At 45.6% G+C, this 18,734-nt stretch overlaps 1 protein-coding gene across 2 annotated transcripts in view; it reads right to left on the bottom strand.

The window, feature by feature from the left end:
- The window catches only part of GNAI1 (G protein subunit alpha i1), a 289,814-nt gene that overhangs the window by 119,037 nt on the left and 152,043 nt on the right, over positions 1 to 18,734 (bottom strand). For both annotated transcript variants that reach the window (XR_014981294.1, XM_085652880.1), the window contains exons 5-6: positions 4,487 to 4,615; positions 3,163 to 3,292 (exon numbers count right to left, since the gene is read on the bottom strand). Coding sequence is in view for 1 of the 2 variants with exons in the window: in XM_085652880.1 (XP_085509006.1) it covers positions 3,163 to 3,292; positions 4,487 to 4,615 (259 nt within the window). In the remaining variant the exon portion in view is untranslated. The remainder of the gene's footprint in view (positions 1 to 3,162; positions 3,293 to 4,486; positions 4,616 to 18,734) is intronic.

Raw genomic sequence — 18,734 nt, 5'->3', positions numbered from 1 at the left:
CTTCTCGTCTCGGCTGAAGGAGTACAAGAACGCTATTACTGTGGCTAAATCATGCTACTTCTCAGGTAAAATTTTAAACTCATCCAATAAATCTAAAGATATTTTTTCTATAGTGGATGAATTATCCAACCCGGAAAGAGTCATCTTAGCCCCTCTCCCTTCTCAATCCTTGTGCGACTCTTAATCAATTCTTTGTGGAGAAAATCACCAAAATTAAAACTAGCATTTCCACCTCCCCACCTGCCCCTACATCCTTTTGTGTCCCCAGTTATTCTCCCACACACACCTTTACTCACTTCCCTCCTATTTCCAAGGATAACTTTCTCTCACTCCTACACAACGTCTCTTCTGGCTCTCCCAGCGATTGTTGCCTCCCCTCGGTCCTTCGAGAAGTTTTTACCGCCTGTCCTGACCCCCCCCTTGCCCTCTTGAACAACTCTCTAGCCATAGGGGAGGTTCCGGAACCCTTCAAACAGGCCGAGGTGGTTGCCATCCTCAAAAAACCTTCGGCAGACCCTTCCATCATGAGCAACTTTCGCCCTATCTCTCTTCTTCCCTATCTTAGCAAAGTTCTAGAGTCGCACGTCACTCACGCTCTCAGCTCCTTTGTGGAAGAATCTGGTGTACTGGACCCCCAGCAGGCTGGATTCAGACCTGCGCACTCAACAGAAGCAGTCATCCTTTCTGTTATGGAGGAACTGCGCAGGGGCGCGGACGTGAACATCTGCCAGGCCTTGGTCCTCCTGGACTTGTCGGCCGCCTTTGACACGGTCGACCATCAAATTTTGGTCGATCGTGTCAGGGAGGCTGGCATCCAGCGCACCGCTCTGGCCTGGGTCCGATCCTTTCTGACCCAACGCCATCAAGCTGTCAGACTATCCCAGTTTACTGCCTCCCAGGTCAAACTGTCCTGTGGTGTCCCACAAGGCTCTTCCCTCTCCCCCCTCCTTTTTAATTTGTATCTTTCCCCACTTATCCGCGCCCTCCGTCAGTTCAATGTCACAGCATTCAATTATGCTGATGACATACAACTAATTTTCAACATCAACTCCTCTGCTGACTCTATTGCCACCTTTCAAAATACCCTGTGCTTTATCAGCAACTGGATGAGCTCAAACCATCTGAAGCTCAACCCCGACAAGACCGAACTCGTTCTTGTCGGGGGTCCCCTCAACCCTTGGGATTCTTCTTTTTGGCCTCTCAGCCTTGGCAGTCCACCTAGCCCCGCCAACTGTGTTAAAAGTCTGGGAGTCGTCATCAGTAGTAATCTCTCCATGACGCCCCAGATTAGCGCGGTAGTCTCCTCCAGCCATTTCCAATTAAGGAAAATTAAGAAAATCTCCCGGCTACTTACTTCCGAGGCTCTTACCTTGGCCCTGATGGCGCTTGTAATATCGAGGTTAGACTACGCCAACGCGCTCTATGTAGGCATCCCAGCCTACCAACTCAGGCGGCTTCAGCTGATCCAGAATCAGGCTGCCCGCCTGATCCACTGCCTCCCTAGAGATCATCATGTCCGTCCCCTCCTAAAGAGCCTTCATTGGCTCCCTGTAGCCGCCCGCTGTAAGTTCAAGCTGGGTTGTATCATTTACAAATTTCTAGCCGGCCAGGGCCCCCTCTTTATTTCTTCCCTTCTTCAATCCTACGTCCCTTCCCGCACTCTCCGGTCTTCCCAAATGGTCTTGCTTTCCATCCCTAGATATAAGAGGAAGAAACACGGCGGGCTCAAGTTCTCCTTCCTGGCTCCCACTTTTTGGAACTCCCTCCCCTTGTCCCTGAGATTGACCACTTCGTACCCCAGCTTCAGATCTGCCCTTAAAACTTTTCTTTTCACAGAATCTTATCAATAAACGGCCTTTGCGCTATCTTCTGCTCTCTTTACTTTGGCGCCAAGAAACCTAATGGTGTTAGTTGCGCCCCTATAAATTTATTTAACATAACATAACATAACATAACATAACATAACATAGCATACAGAGAAGGCTGAACAACGCATGAAAGACTGCATTATGTGGGAGAAACGTCATAAATCGTCTTATTAAATCCATTTGGAAGGAGCAGTAGTCTCATTTGAAACTCAATCTTTGTTCACAGGATATGTCAAACTATTGAGGCAAAAACATTTTACTTAGCTAACTGACCTAAAAAACTGCAAACGGCCTGGAACAGGGCCCTGGGTAGCTTGACTGGATGCTCTTAAAATGTTAAAGATTGTTTAAAATGCTCAGAAAAAAAATGAAGCGACTAACCAGCATTGTGAAAAATCATGAAAATGTTCTTGAATGGACAGAGATTGTTTTCAGGACATTGCAGAAACGCTGTTCACTTTATACCTTATGTCACAGCGTGGAAAACGTTTGAGGGGGGTAAAAGGACCCATGAGAGGTCACCACAGGTGCAAAGATAGGGGACCTGGAACTTAGGATGAATACTCAGCATGCTTCAACTCAGAAGGGGATAAATGCTCTTACCATACTTATTTCACAGACCTTGCAGTACAATCGCAAAAGAAAATTCTTAAAGGAAGAAATACTGTTTTGACAGTCTGCAGCAGTGCGCAGGGGTAAATTCAACATATTGTTCCGATTTCAACAGCTTTAAGAAACTAAGCCAAACCAATATAAGATGGCACAAAATGAAGAACTGGAGATTCTAAAGGCTGAGGCAAAAGCCAAGGTATTGCACAGCAAGACTAAACTTTTTAACAGGCTCATGAACACAGTAAACCACAGGCATTAAAATGAAGCCTAGGGAAACCCCTACAAATGTCAAATTCAATAGGGCAAAAGGCAAAATAAATGGATTAAAAAGGCATCAAAGAAAGGTGAAAGAAAACTGCTTTAAAGCTTATAGACGGCATCTCAGCCAAGCTGGGGAGCTTTCCAAAGGGTTAACATTCAAGTAACAAAAAACCCAAGTGAGATGTGAAATTTAGTGGGCCTGGTTTTCACAATCTTTCTGGTCATTCTACTTTAGAACAGTTTGAGTCTCTATGATGTAGCTGACAAGCATTTGAGCGTTTTAGAGTTAAGAATCGGAAAAAACACTCTGTAGTTAAACTCACCAGCGAGAGCAATGCTACAGTCTGCAAAGGCTGCTATCCTTACAAAAATATTTCATTCAAGGACTACATTTCAAATTCTTCAAATAGTTTGTACTTACCATTTCTTCATCCTCCGCTAGTACTAGGTCATAATCACTTAGGGCCACACAAAATATTATTGCAGTTACTCCTTCAAAGCAGTGGATCCACTTTTTTCTTTCCGAACGCTGCCCTCCCACATCAAACATTCTACAAAATAAACAAATCATTAAAACAGCTGAAATCTCAAAATGTAAGAATGTAAATCCTGATACTGCGTTATATTAATTCCCAGACTTTATCCATTAAAGGCACAGTACCAGTTTGTTCTCATGTATTGAGCATTCTGCCTGTTAACATTGCCCTTCATTTCACCACTTTTCCTTTAAAAAAAGAAAGTTTCAGAAAGATGTTTTAAATCACTTTGATAATGTAGTGACTATTCAGTTTCTTTTTAAAATGAATACAATTTGGCCAGGTTTAGACTGATCATAGGCTGCAAAGCCTTATTTTCTCTACTAATTAATACCTTTCTACTAAAAAGCTTCGTACATCCATACACACACACATACAAATATATGAACATGAGCTTCAGGATCCCAGGTGTTGGCATCCCTGAGAATAGGACAAGTCCTTACATATGTGAATGTGTCAGTCAATCAAGGTGCCATGGTCTGGAGGGTACCCATGAAGAGTCACATACATTGGTTTGTGAGAAAGTCATTGTTTTAGGGTGCTTGCCTTTTCTCGAGCAGAGTATTACCTCATCTTAGGAGCTACAGAAATCGGACTGAGATTTCTGAGAACAAAATGCCCATCTTGGAGGAATTAGAGTGCTCAGTCACAGACTATTACCATTAAAAAAAGTCTCCGGTTATGCGGGTAAAAGACTGGTACTAAGCTCAGTTTAAAATAAAGATACATGAAATACATTATTTTGATTGCTCGGTTTTGTGGTTAAAGAGCACCGAGATGGGCAAAAGTAATTAATAAATGCACCGAGAGATTCTTAGAATAGACTTCTTCCCAGAGAGCTGATTAAAATGGAACCAAGACATGCGCAAAGACTATCTTAAGGGAAAGACTATCTTAAGGGAAAGACTAGAGGGGCTTTATGAAGTCTTAGGGGCTGGGTGTGGGTCAAAGGATGTGAAAAATGCATATGGTTAAAAAACGTAACATTAAGTTGTTTACAATCCCACCACATTATTTTTACAGGTGTCTTCTGAACCTACTTCTGTATATTTAAAAGACCGTCATACAGATTCTAGTTTTCAAATCATTTTCAGTTATGCAGTGCTAAATGGTTGACAGTTGCCCTTGGTTTCAGCTTCATAATGCAGCATCAACTAGTATTATCCTTATTGACACAAACTGCAATGCACAAATCATTGTACTACTTACTTGAAATGAAGGTCTTTAAATGTAAAATGGGTTTCCACAATTCCAGTAGTTTTAACTCTAGTCCTGAGAACATCCTGCTGGGTTGGAATGTAACTGCTGTGAGCTATCCTGTCCAGGTCATTCAAATAACTAGGGAAAATGAAAATACATAAACATTGGCTGCTGTCACAAGAAAAGAATAGTACTTGTTTTGCAACAGGATGATAAAATAGTAACTGAAGCACACCTAAACTATTTGATTACAGTGATGCCCAAGTATACGTTATTTACCTATAGGCCTCTTTTATGGCTGAAAATGGTCTTTTCAGTGTTTATTAGCAGCTATTCTATACAAAATTCAACTTAACGGCCTATCCAAAGGTTTGGGTAAATGTTCCAAATAGCCAATAGCATGAAAAATCTATCAGTAAACGTATTGGTGTTGGTCTTTAGGTAGCGGGTGCTCATGTAAATTGGTGAAAGATACCAACACTGGAGGAATCCTATCCCCAGTGCTTAATGTTTACTAGATTCACAGGCTACCAAACAAAACTTGCCTAGAAAAACAAGAGAACAAATAATTAGTCACTCTAAAGCAAACAGTGTTAAAAGACAAGTGATATTGTAGCTTCCTAAATACCTTGGTCAAAAATATTTGCACAAGATATGCAAGACAAGAACACGGAGGTCTTCACGCCTTCAGCAAACAAAGGACAGGATATTAACTAAATTCAACTAACTTGGCAAAGCCGTGCCGGTGAACATGTTTAGAGGAGAGGTTTTACTGCCCTAGAAACAACTGATTGCTTAAGAACACAAATTCAATACTATTAGAAAAGATTAACCAGAGACACTGTTCAAACCTTTTTTTTCCTCTCATCAGTCCAGATGATAAAACACTGCCGTTTCATAAACTGAGAGATGAAATGGTTTCTTACATGTAATCCTTGCTCTTGCTCTCTATCTCTCTCATCTCCATTGTAATCTTAAGCCTCAATAGACTCAACCCGCACATGTGAAGGGACCCTGCAGCACTTCTTTAAAATAAATCTTTACTTTTTGGCCACTTTAATTTACCTATAAAAAAATGTCAAATTAGCAACAAAAACAGGGAAACATTACAAGAAGCTATATAATGTTTTCCTTATAAGTCTTTAAGGAATCCTTTTAAAGGAAACGAAGGACTAGATTATGTAGATACATAGGCTGCAGTTATAAACACATGAAAGCAGACAGTGCACCTTTAAGGGCTCAAAGCCCTACAGTATCCCATCATGTCCATCAGGTGGAAGTTACCTCAGTTCTGTTTCTGATTTTAATTAAGATTATGCCCCCCACCCTTCCAAGAGAACTAGGATTACAGGTAAGAAACCATTCCTTCTTCCAGGGGTTCTCCATTGATAATCATAAGCAGTGAATAGAGTAGCAAGCCCATCCCTAAAAGGCGGATGAAGAGGGAAAGAGGATCCATAGAGCAACTAAGCAAAAAGATTCCCCAGGAAAGCTTGTCCTTCTACGAGTGTCTGTTCTGGCATTTGAATCAAGACAAAAGTGTTGTGTAAAGGTTATCTTAAGTGTGAAATGTAAATGTGCATGTACAGCGCACTGCCACCCCCAACGGGGGTATCCTGGCGCTTTTTACTCATACCGCTGTGGAACCCTTCCTGGCCTTTCCCTGTGAAATGTCCACTCCTGGGCACCCCCATGGTGAAGCCAGGCATCCCAGCGCTGCTGGGGCAGTTGTGGAGATTAAGCAAGCAATTGCCCAGAGTTGCAGCGTGGGACTTATGATTAGAATAGGCACCGAGGCGAGAATTATCAGGTCCGAGGAAATTGAATCCAAGACCCGCCGAGGCGGGGGATTGAACTCTGGTCTCGGGCCAGAACTCTGCATCAGGGTCTGCCGCTCTAACCATTGACCACACTTCTCCACAAGGGAAGCCCTTCTGTTTGAAAAGGCTCCTATGAGCCATTGAGCTGACGAGCTTTTAGAGATGAACCTTTGCGCCTGTGAGAGGTACAGAGACCTGAACGGATTGTGGCAGCTTGCTCAGCAACCCCAGATACATTTCGTTTTTTAGCTTTACGGATTAAGGATAGTATTCAGAAACATGTGTCTAGAGATTGACAGCACTAACCTGCACCAACTTTGGTGAACCACTTCAGCAAAAACTAAAGTAGACATTTAAAATGAACTGCATTTACCATAATGCTAAGGGATGAACTGTGCTGGGAGGTGAAGCAGTGTGCTCCCATCCCCCTTAAGTCTCATAGCAGTGTGTATAGACCTCCATGTAGCTGCTTTATAGAGTTCAGCAATAGGAATATTCCTCAAAGGAGCTGCTGCTGCTTTACTTTTAGAAGAATGGACTTTTGGCAGACCAGTTAAGATTTTGTTTGCTTTCTGATAGCACAAAAACATGCAAGAAACTAGCCACCTGGATAAAGATTTAGATGTGGCTGGACCTGTACATATGGTGCCATAATCGACTAACAATTGTTTGGACTTACAAATAGGTTTAGCATTATCCAGATAGAATTTTAAGACCAGTCTCACATATAAAGTGTGGAGCGATCTTTCTGCTGGAGTCGACGGATTTTAAAAAGAAAGTTGGTAGATTAATGGCTTGATTATTGTGGAAATCCAAAGCTACTTTGGGTAAACATTCTGTACAAGTTCTTTCAACTACCTTATTGATATAAAAAATTGTGTATGGTTCATGAGAGCATAAAGCTTGAAACCCATTAACCCTACATGCGGATGTTATGGCAACAAGAAAAGCAAAGCAGCTTTACAAAAGATGTTGTAACGAGGTTTTGGCAGATTTGGCCAAATGAAGTATGTATGGAATCAAAGCTTCTTGGCACATGGTTGAATTTGTGTTCTTGTCAGAAAACCAGATACAAATATGTTCTATTTGAAAGAGTAAGAGGCTCCTGTAGATGAATGTTTAGCTAGTTTCAAAACTTCCATACATTCTTGTTGCAGATTCAAGTGTCCATGATGAGTGCAGGAGACATGCTGCCAAACTCAACGATGGAACGTTGGGATGAACCATCTGGCCTCTGAACTTCATCAGAAGGGCCAAACTGCATGGAAGCCTTGTGTGTGGATGTTCAGACATGTACAGCAGATCCGTAAACCACCACTGTCGGGGCCCCTCTGGAGCTATCAAAATAATTCATTTTTTGACTAAGACAGCTTGATGATTACTGCTGGAATAGGGGTATCAATTGAAAAGCACAGAGACATTTGTCTGGAGCAGTCGATCCATAGGTTAATCACCATTATCTATGGTCAGTAAAACCAAGGCGAATTCTGGGCATTTTTTGTTCTTTGCGGTTGCGAAGCGATCTATAGGAGGAAAACTCCAGGCACAGAAGACTTTGTAAATGAGGGAGTTGTTTAGTACTCACTCAGGGTTTTCTTGGAGACCTGAGGGAATCTGCTTGGGTATTCTGGATGCCTGGTAGATGGGCTGCAGTGATCTTCAGGTCCCTAGCCAGCAACCAATTCCATATTGTTTGGTCTTCCACTGATAAGACTTTGGAACTTGTGCCTTCTTGTTTGTTCAGAGAGTTCATTGCTATTGTGTTGTCTAGTCTGAACAAGGAGGGAATTCATCTTGAAGGGCAGCTGGAAATCTTTCAGGGAAAAATTAACACCTAGTTCTAGAAGATTGATATGGTAGGTCCTTTCTTTAGTGGGCCATGATCCCTGTATTTGAAGGGGATCCATGTATGCACCTCAACCTGAAAGGGAGGCATCAGTCACTATTGTATGTGATGGAGATGCCTGATGAAAAGGCATTTAGAGGATGAGACTTTTCAATAAACATCACCATTTGAGGGGCTTTTGATTTGAGAGAAAGAATGATCTAGTCTTCCCAACTGCCAGAGTATTGGCTGCATTTGTCTTTCAAATGCTCTTGAAGTAGTCTAATAGGAAGACAGGCATTTGGTGCTGGAAGAAAACATGACTCCATTGAGCCCAGAAGAGGACACTTGTCCCACCATTTGATGGGATATTGTTAGAGATTGACATTTCAGACGTATGGAACAGTCACTCCTCTGAAGAATACACTTTTGCTTTAAAGGTATTGAAGGTTACTCCCAGCTAATGAAGGGACTTTACTGGTGAGGAGGCCAATTTCTGGTGATTGACATGTAGACCTAATGAACAAGTTACTTACCTTCGGTAACGATTTTTCTGGTGGATACAGTATCTGCCTGTGGATTCCTCACCTTGGGAATACCCCTTGCGCCAGCATTCCACAGAACTTTTTCCCCCAGCTCTCTACGCCGACGTGGACGCCGTCATAATGCATCGGCTCCGCTCGCGACTCCGTATGACATCACCAGAGCCATAAGAGAGCAACGTCGGCGTGATGACGTGAGTTCCACCCATTTTTTCCGTGCCCTCGAGGCGCACAGGTGGACCAACGACAAATTCAAAGTATACACAGTATACAATATACAATGAAATATACATAGTACCTAAACAAAAGGAAAGCCAAATCAAACAAGCATTTCCTACCAATGTGCCAGAAAGCAGAATAACATCTCAAACAAGACACCTTATAAGGTATACAAAGGTGGACAACGGGGAGGCGGGTGGGCCAGTGAGGAATCCACAGGCAGATACTGTATCCACCAGAAAAATCGTTACCGAAGGTAAGTAACTTGTTCTTCTGATGGATCCATCTGCCAGTGGATTCCTCACCTTGTGAATAGATTCCCACAGCAGTCCCCACTCCCAGAGGAGGGTGTCCACCTTCCTATACCAGAAAGTCTTGCAAGACAGAGCGCGCAAAGTGGCCCTCCCTCCTCATCTCAGAGTCCAAGCAATAATGCTTTGCGAAAGTATGGAGGGAGGTCCAAGTCGCGGCTTTACAAATTTCTGCCACAGGAACACCCCTGACCCAAGCAGAAGTAGATGATTTAGCTCTAGTTGAATGAGCCCTAATACCCTCAGGAGGAACCATACCAGCCAGAGCATAGCAGATCTTGATGGCAAGGATGATCTATCTCGACAACGTGCGCTTGTGCACCGCTCTTCCTTTGGAATGACCAACATAACCCACGAAGAGCTGATCGTCCGGACGAAAGTCCTTCGTTCTGTCCAAGTAACTTCCACTCCTTGGGTCCAGATGATGAAGTCTTTCCTCCTCTTTGGAGGGATGAGGAGGTGGATAAAAAACAGGGAGAGTAATAGACTGCCCCAAATGAAACTGAATAACTACTTTAGGCAGGAAAGCAGCCCTGGTCCCAAGTACCATCCTTTCAGCATGTAATGTTAGAAAAGGGGGTTTAGAACTAAGAGCTTGAAGCTCACTCACCCTCCTTGCCGAGGTTAGGGCTACAAGAAAAACCGTCTTAAAGGACAAAAGCCTCAGAGGACAGCTATGAAGAGGCTCAAACGGGGACCCCATCAGAAAAGTTAAGGAAAGATTAAGGTCCCACTGTGGCATTACAAAACGAGTAGGAGGAAACTTGTTTGTAAGGCCCTTGATAAACCTTAGTACAATCGAAGACTTAAATAATGACTGTTGATCAGGAAGACATAGAAAAGCCGATAAGGCCGATAGATAGCCCTTGACCGTGGCCACAGCCCAGCCCGGCTGGGCCAAGGAAAGAGCAAACTGAAGCACATCAGAAAGATGGGCTTTTAAAGGGTCAATGGATCTCTCTCCACACCATTTAACAAACTTAGACCACCTATACGAGTAAATGGACTTGGTGGAGTGTCGCCTGGCTGATAAAATAACACCCACCACATCAGGCGGGAGAGAGAAGGAATTCAGGTTGCCCCGTTCAATCTCCAGGCATGAAGGTGTAAGCTCTGGAGGTGGGTGTGTAGAACCTGCCCCTCCGACTGCGAGAGGAGGTCTGCCCTCAGAGGGAGGCGGAGGGCAAGAGAAGAGGTGGTGAAGATCTGTATACCACACCCTTCTTGGCCAATCCGGGGCAACCAAAATAACTTTGGCCCGGTCTTGGCGAATTTTCCTCAGAACCCGAGGAATCAAGGGTATGGGAGGTAACGCGTAAAGGAGTTTGAGCCCCAACTCAACTGTAACGCGTCCCCCAACACCCCCTGCATCGGATACTGGAGACTGCAAAATGACAGGCAGTGCGCGTTCTTGCGGGTGGCGAACAGGTCCACCCGAGGGGTTCCCCACGTCCGAAAGACGTAACGAACCACCTCCGGATGGAGCCTCCACACGTGATCGGCGGAGAACTGCCGACTGAGACTGTCCGCACGTACAGCACCCCGACCAGATGATTTGCCATCAGACAAATCCGATGGTCCTGAGCCCAGGACCATAGACGCAGAGCCTCTCTGCAGAGACAATGCAACCCCACTCCTCCCTGCTTGTTGACATACCACATCGCTGTAGTGTTGTCCGTCAGGACTTGAACCGACTGACCGGGAAGGGAGGAAGGTCTTGAGCGCCTAACGAATTACCCGCAATTCCAGAAGGTTGATGAAGCAATCTTTCCTCTGGAGACCAAAGACACTTGATCTCCAGATCCCCCAGTTGCGCACCCCAGCCTAAAGTGGCTGCATCAGTTATCACTGTGGCCACCGATGGAAGGGCTTTCCTTGGGACAGATTGCCCTCCACGCTCCACCAAGGTAGATCCGCTGCAGCTTCTCTGGAGATCCTGATAGACTCCCTGAGATCTCCGTTGTGCTGATACCACTGCCTGCGGAGGCACCACTGGAGCGCCCTCATGTGCCAGTGTGCATGGTTGACCAACAGAATGCAGGAGGCGAACAGACCACCGAGCAGGCGAAGGACCCTCAGAACTGGAACAACCACTCCATGGTGGAATAAAGGGACCATCTCCTGAATGTCGAGAAATCTTTAAGGAGGAGGAGGAAATGCTCGACACACAGTAGTGTCCAGTACTGCCCAGGTTGCGTTGAGAGGGCACCAGGTGAGATTTGGGCACATTGATCAAAAAACCCAAGTCGTATAACAGTCGAGATGTTACCTGCAGATGATGTTGCACCATCGCTGGGTATTCTGCCTTCAGAAGCCAGTCGTCCAGGTAGGGGAAAACCGGAATCCCCGACCTCCTGAGATGGGCTGCCACCACTGCCATCACCTTCGTGAAGACTCGAGATGCGGTAGTAAGACCAAACGGGAGGACCGCAAACTGGTAATGTTGCGACCCAACCGTAAAACGGAGATACTTCCTGTGCGACTTCAGGATTGGGACATGGAAGTACGCGTCCTGCAAGTCGAGCGACACCATCCAGTCTCCTTTCTGCAACGCTTGAAGAACCTGCGCAAGGGTCAGCATCTTGAACTTCTCCTGTTTCAGGTAAAAGTTCAAGACTCTGAGGTCCAGTATCGGACGCAATCTGCCGTCCTTCTTGGGAATCAGGAAATACTGGGAGTAGCATCCCTGACCCCTTTCCTGCTCTGGAACCACCTCTATCGCACCCTTTTGAAGCAAAGCTAGCACCTCCTTCTGCAGAAGTAGATGGTCCTCTGAGCAGTAACCCTGGCAAGGAGGGTAAGGGGGAGGCAACTCCCGAAAGAGAAGGGCGTACCCAGTCTCCACGAGGTTCAAAACCCAAAGGTCGGTTGTAACAGATCTCCAACCTCGCAGAAAGTGGGACACCAGACCCCCCACAGGTCTTACATGTTCCAGGATGGGGGATCTAGAGCTGCTTCCTTGAGCCTTCATTGGGAGCAGAGGAGGTAGAAGATGAAGAGGGGGTTGCGGCCAGAACCTCTCCGACCTCTTTTCCTCCCTCTATAGAACCTATAGAGGGGATTCTGCTGCGGCTGTTGCTGAGGCTGCCGGAAGGAGCGAAATAAAGACCTCCCAAAACCTTTGAACTTCTTAAGCCCAAATCCTTTAGCAGGAGACTGCAGACCTAAAGATTTTGCTGTCACCCTGCTCTCTTTAAAACTCTGCAAGGCGGAATCAGCCTTTTCACCAAAAAGCCTCTGTCCGTCAAATGGCAAATCCACCAAGGTGGCCTGAACGTCCGTAGAGAAGCCGAACGAAACCACGCTTGCCTCCTAGTGGCTATAGATGACCCCATTATCCTTGGCACCGAATCAGCCGTATCAAGCCCCGACTGAATCACCTGCCTTGCAGCAGCCTGAGTGTCCGAGACCACTTCCATAAAGGACACCTTATCACCTTCTGGCAACTTAGGGGCGAACGATTTCATTGAGTCCATAAGAGCATGAACATAGCGCCCTAGCAAGCAGGTGGCATTAGTGGACTTAAGCGCCATGCTCCCAGAAGAAAAGGTCTTTTTGGCCGCCTGATCCGCCTTCTTAGACTCCCTATCCGCAGGAGTCTGAGGAATAGCCCCTGAAGCATGCTTCGAGCATGAGGCCTGTACCACCAGACTTTCTGGAGAAGGGTGTGAAGATAAAAAACCTGGATGCCCAGGTGCCACCCTATATCCTCGCCACCTGCCTGGAGACTACCGGCGAAGAGCGGCGCTTACGCCAGACGTCCATAACTGGCTCCAAAATAGCCTCATTAAAGGGCAGTAAAGGCTCACTGGTCGAGGTAGGAGAATGTAACACCTACGTCAAAAGGTTAGGTTTATACTCCGCAGAGGGCAACTGCAAGTCCAGCAACTCTGCGGCCTTCTTTAACACAAGATGGTAAGGAGCCAGTTTGTGCAGTGGAGAGGACCTAGAGAAAGAAAGCTCCCACTCCAGAGTCATAGCCAGGCCACTAGCCTCCTGAATTCCTTCAAATTCGTTGGAAGATGTATCCACCTCACCTTCGACCTCCACTCTATAACGCTCCTCCTCTAAGACCCTCTGGGCCTCTCTCCTTGAACGGATCAGAGGAGCCGGCGGCGCCATACGCGGAGTCAGTGGAACCAAACGTGGAGGTGTCGGGGTTGGCGGCGCCAGAGTCGGAGGCGCCGGACGCGGCACCGCAGGAGTCGGCAACGGCGTCGAGGAAGGCTCCGAAGAAGGTCGATCTAATCGAAGCAGAGATGGATCCCGAGACGGCGCCGGAAACTGCCACGAAGGCGCCATCGGCAGAAAGGGCATAAACGGGGCCTGGGCAGAATTCTGCGGCACTCCCAGAGTATATGCCAGAAAACCCACGGGACCAGTAGGTGCGCCGGATGGGAAGGCAGCCCGTTGGAAAATCCCATACATCGCATTTAAAAAATGCGTCGAATCCGCACCCGGAGTCGGGAACTGCGGATAAGAGAATAATCCCAGATCCGGTTAAGGAGTACCTGGTACCGGAGCCGCAGTGTCCTCAACAGGCGCCGCAGGATCATCCGGCTTTGGAGAAGGCTCTTTCTCTTGCTCGGCCTCCGAAACCGAAGACTCCACTGGAACCGGTGACTGCGCCGGGGACTGCTTCGGCAAAGGAGATCCCTCTGGAGACTTAGACGGAGAAGGAGACACATCCTTACTTCGACGTTGAGGCGAAGTCGATCTCGACGCCTTGGTCTTCGAAGACCGGCGCCGAGAGGAATGCTTCCACTTCTTATGATGTTTCTTCGACTTCGAAGAATGCGAAGTCGACGACTCCGGTCTCGATCTTTCCTTCTTCCTACCTCTCTTCTCCTTCTTAGCCTTGGCCATGAAGAGCTTCGCCTCCCTTTCTTTCAAGGCCTTGGGATTCATCCTTCGGCAGCTGGAACAAACTTCCACGTCGTGGTCGGATGAAAGGCACCACAAACAATCTTCATGGGGGTCTGTCATTGACATGTGGCCCCCACATTCCCTACAGGGTTTAAAACCAGACTTCCTAGTCGAAGACATGACAATTTTCTCCAACAGTAACCACTAAACGACTACAAAGTAGCAGGAGAGTGCTGGAAAAACCGTTGCGCGTCGACGGCACGGAAAAAAGGGAACCGACGTCATCACGCCGACGTGGCTCTTATGGCTCCGGTGACGTCATACGGAGTCGCGAGCGGAGCCGATGCATTATGACGTCGTCCACGTCGGCGTAGAGAGCTGGGGAAAAAAGTTCAGTGGAATGCTGGCGCAGGGGATATTCACAAGGTGAGGAATCCACTGGCAGATGTATCCATCAGAACGACAGAGCAGAGAAAAATATGCGATAATGTGGTTGAGCTTTTTGATGTGTAAAGCCTTGATAAGCCAGGTGTCTAGATTCGGATAGACTAATATCTTACGTTTTCAGAGATGAGCAGCGACCACCACCATACATTTTGAAAATATTCTGGCGGCTTATTTCAGGTCGAAGGGAATACTTTGCATTAGTAATAGTTGATCCAACCACAATTCAGATATTTGCAATGTTTTCTGACCACTGGAATATGAAAGTAGACATCTTTAAGATTTATGGAACATAGCCAGTCCCCTTACACATTTGAGGATAAATCTGATATAATACTAGCATTCTGAATGTTTACCTGCCTATGCATTTGCTTGACTTTCAGATCTAATGTAAGTGAATTTATTGGACCATTCTTTTTTACCAAAAATGAATTGACTAAATTCCCCTTTCTCTTTCGGTAAGAGGGACAGGCTTCACCGCATGCTTTTGCAGAACAATGTTTACTTCGGTTTGCAAGCATCTCCAGATGTTGAGTAGATGGTCTTGGTGGAATATTTCGTGGAGAACAGATGAATGGGAGGCCGTAATCATTATGCAGAATATTCAGTACCCAAGCTTTTGGTTGATGTCTGTTGATTGAAAGGCTGTTGTAGGTAGTTTCCTTGAAGCCACTGAGGGAGTTGAACCCTCTGAGGAGAATAGAGTCATAAGGACAGTAAGGTTGCTTTCTCTGTTCCTCACAGTTTTCTAGGCCAACTGCTTTAAGGGTCTCCATCTCAGCATTCATACGAGCCATCTTGTCATCTGTGGGACTCCCAAATAAAGTGGTACCAGAGAAAGGCAGGTTTATAATTCTCAGTTGAGATTTCTGCTTTAGAGCCATTAGACCAAGCCAGGACTGTCTCCTGAGTGCAACTCCATAGCATTAACCACGCGCTGCCAATAAAGAAAAAAAAATTTCAACAGCAGCACCAATTATCTGGTTAAGTCACCATCATGCCTTCATTCATGATTTCTATAAAATCCTCCTTGTGATCTTTTGGGAGATCATCCTTAAATTTACTGAACTGAGTTCCCTAAAGACAGTTCATATCTGACCAGGAGGGCAGCTGCACTCTGATTTCATGCAAGTAGTTGCTGTACCACATACTTCGCGCCCCACAGAGTCCAGTTTCCTATTTTCTTTGTTCGGTGAACTGGATGAAGGGTTGAGTTTACGGTCTTTGCAGCCAAGACCACTACGGAATCAGGAGGAGGATCTGAGCACAGAAACAGCAGGTCCTGCTCACTGGGTCAGCATTTTTTCTGGAGCCTAAATGGGGAAGCTTTTGCTGAAGCTGGCGTTAGGAAAAGCTCCATAGCTGAATCGAAGAAGTCTGGAACTAGCTGCAGGAGTTGTCTAGAAAAGGAATATTGGTCTAAAAAATAGCAGACATTGTTGGAGATGGTAACGAATTGTTCAGCATCACATCTCTTCGTAGGAGAACATCTTGAAAAGTATTAATGGTGTCTATAGGAGAGACTTGGGCTGGTACCAGTATCTGCATCTAGACTAGTGCCTCAACTAACAAGGTCTAGGATGGTGCCATGATCTGTGACGAGACCTAGACCTTGGTTGAGGAGTCTTAGATCTTTATGGTATTATTAGTCTTACTGGGAAGGGAGCTCCCAAAGGTGTCAGTCTGGGGAAGGAGGTGAAGGACACAGAATAGGCACTGAAGGAGTGATGGTTTGCGATGGAGGGGGATGTGGAGAGTCTGGAATGACTACCTGAAATGATGGTGAATATACATGTGAGTAGTGTGTATCCAAGTTAGAAGGTAACCATCCTGTCCTTATTTTTCTAACCGCAACATCAGCTCTGGTATGTTTCGGTATGCTTCTCCACATGGTATCCGTTGATGTCTACCTTTGTCTTGATGTCTAATGTGAGTCTTATCTTAAAAGTCGATCCAGCTCTCGACGGAATGCATGTTGCCACTGAACCATGCCTCGATGTCACAGTTCTACATCGAACAGGAACATTGTCATTTTTCTGGACCGCTCTTTAGATCTTCCTCTCAGGGAGAAGTCAGAGGGTGGTGGCAGAGCCGTGGTAGAGGATTGATCCTCTTCCAGGCTCATGTGAAGTCCTACCCTCAGATACTGTCTCTTGCTGTCTTAGTCTTTCTGGAGTCCCATAAAGGTGAATCTTCTCCTGGTCCTTCAGGGTACGCCAGAAAAGTTCTTGCAGTGTTAACACTTGTCAGGAATGTGACTGTCTGGAACGCAGAGTATACACGGACCAGGAGGATCTGATTTTGCCTTTTTTATGCCACAAGCTGAACATTTGGCAAACAAAGACTTATTCGTTTGAAGAAAAAAAATTGCCAGAAAATGACACTTACCATCTAAAGACGTCAAGTGAAACTGGTTGGATACAAATCTGTATAGACTGGGTGAAAAAAATAAAATAAGATCAAGCTCAGTGCTCCAAGATCGTGTCACCAGGAGCCGGAAAAACGAACTGAGATAACTGCCACCTGCTGGGCATGCTGGAATACTGGAGGGCTGTGAGCTCTTAAAGGGGCAGTGTCATAATATGTACATAACTGCAGCCTAAGCATCTACACTTTGTCCTCAATTTCCATTAAAAATGTTGTTTAAGAAATGTACAAGGAAAAATTATATATCTTGTAATTTTTCCAAGTTTTTAATACTAAATGAATTTTTTTTAAAGTAGATTAAAATAATTGCCCAATATGACCCACTTTATAGGCTTCAAAAAAGCTTAAAATATGTAATGTTAAATATCGGGGTTCCTGAAGTAAGTTGAAGAATTACACTTAAAAAGCTATATTTTAAAGCTCAATGATTCCCGCACGTGGCAGGACTATTCAGTATTTATAATCAATGAATATCCTGTGAGAGAGTAAATAAGTACACTGATCAAAGGAATAAAGTGCAGACATACTGGGCGGAATCTGGGTTTGGATTTTAGCACTACTTTGCCAGAACATAACAAATAAGTTAGCATAAGCAGAAGCTAGTCTGCTTCCTTCCAAGCATTTAAACATACCAGGTGTAGGAAGCTGGCTCTTTATATAGTGGGCCTAAACAAGGTACACTGTGTAAAGAGACCGCGGCAAACACCTATTGGTTTACAGATGCAAAAATAACCCAAATTCTCCGCTTCTGTGGTAGTGTGGGCGAGCAGTTAGGCTCATCAGAGTAGTCATAAGCATCTGTTGTACTCGGAGGCAATAAATGAGAAACTCCAGAATAAATCCAAGACCAATTTAGGAAAAAACTTGTATTTTTATATAAATTTTGATACCAAGAACACCGTTATTAACTAAGTACTTAAGATATGAATTTTTAAAGGTATGTAAATAGTTCCGTTCAATGCCTCTTTACGCAGCAATGCTTCCAAATGGGAATAAAGGCATGTGTTGCATATAGTTATTTGCAATCGGTTTCTGGGGGTCTCCTTCGGGACTTGGGGTCGTAAGGGGGCCAAGGTCCAAAATACCACCAGCAGTTACAATCTATACAAAAGGAGCATGTGATTCATCCAAAAAATGATAGCGTTCCAAGCAGTGCACTCATATTGTCCTTTCTCTGTGTATCCAACCCAAAAAATCCCGCCTAGAACCAGGCTGCAGACAAGGACTTGGGGACAAGTCCAGGAGCTCAGGTCACAAAGGTTCTGAGGACAAAGGGGCACAGCAAGTTCGTCGGTGCCGGGGCGCTCTGGTGCAGAGTATAAAGGTCAGCTGGGCTATGTGCGTCCTAGGGCCTTGCGGTTGTTGGTCTTCGCAGGTTTAATGTGCAAAATCAGGACAGCTGGGCCACTCGGAATGTTGGTGTCTGTAGTGGTGCAGTAGGAGTCCAGATTAGACTCACAGGCACGGTTTGCTGTAAGGGATCAGGATTCCCTGGGAATTGGTCCTTTGCGGCTCCAGTTGGTCTGGGTGTGCTCTCACTTGGTGGGGCGGCAATCGGACCTTCAGGCCCACACGGTCCTCTTACCGGGCGGCTGCTGCGTTGGGTTGGCTGGGGAGCAGCAATTCAGTAGATAGGACATTGCGGTTTCTGTGCCTGCGGACTGCAGGGGTGTACATCCTCTACTCCAAGGGAGATTGCTGGCAATTTGTGAAGGGCTGGCAGTCTCCCAGGGTTTTTGAAAGTTGGTCAGCAGCAGGACAGGTAGCTGGTCACGATTGTAGAGACCGGTGCAGACAGGCAGG

This window comes from Triturus cristatus, chromosome 4_1, assembly GCF_964204655.1.
Source record: "Triturus cristatus chromosome 4_1, aTriCri1.1, whole genome shotgun sequence".
Lineage (NCBI taxonomy): Eukaryota > Metazoa > Chordata > Amphibia > Caudata > Salamandridae > Triturus > Triturus cristatus.
Note: the sequence above shows the minus strand (reverse complement) of the source record. Positions and strands in the feature narration are given on the sequence as shown.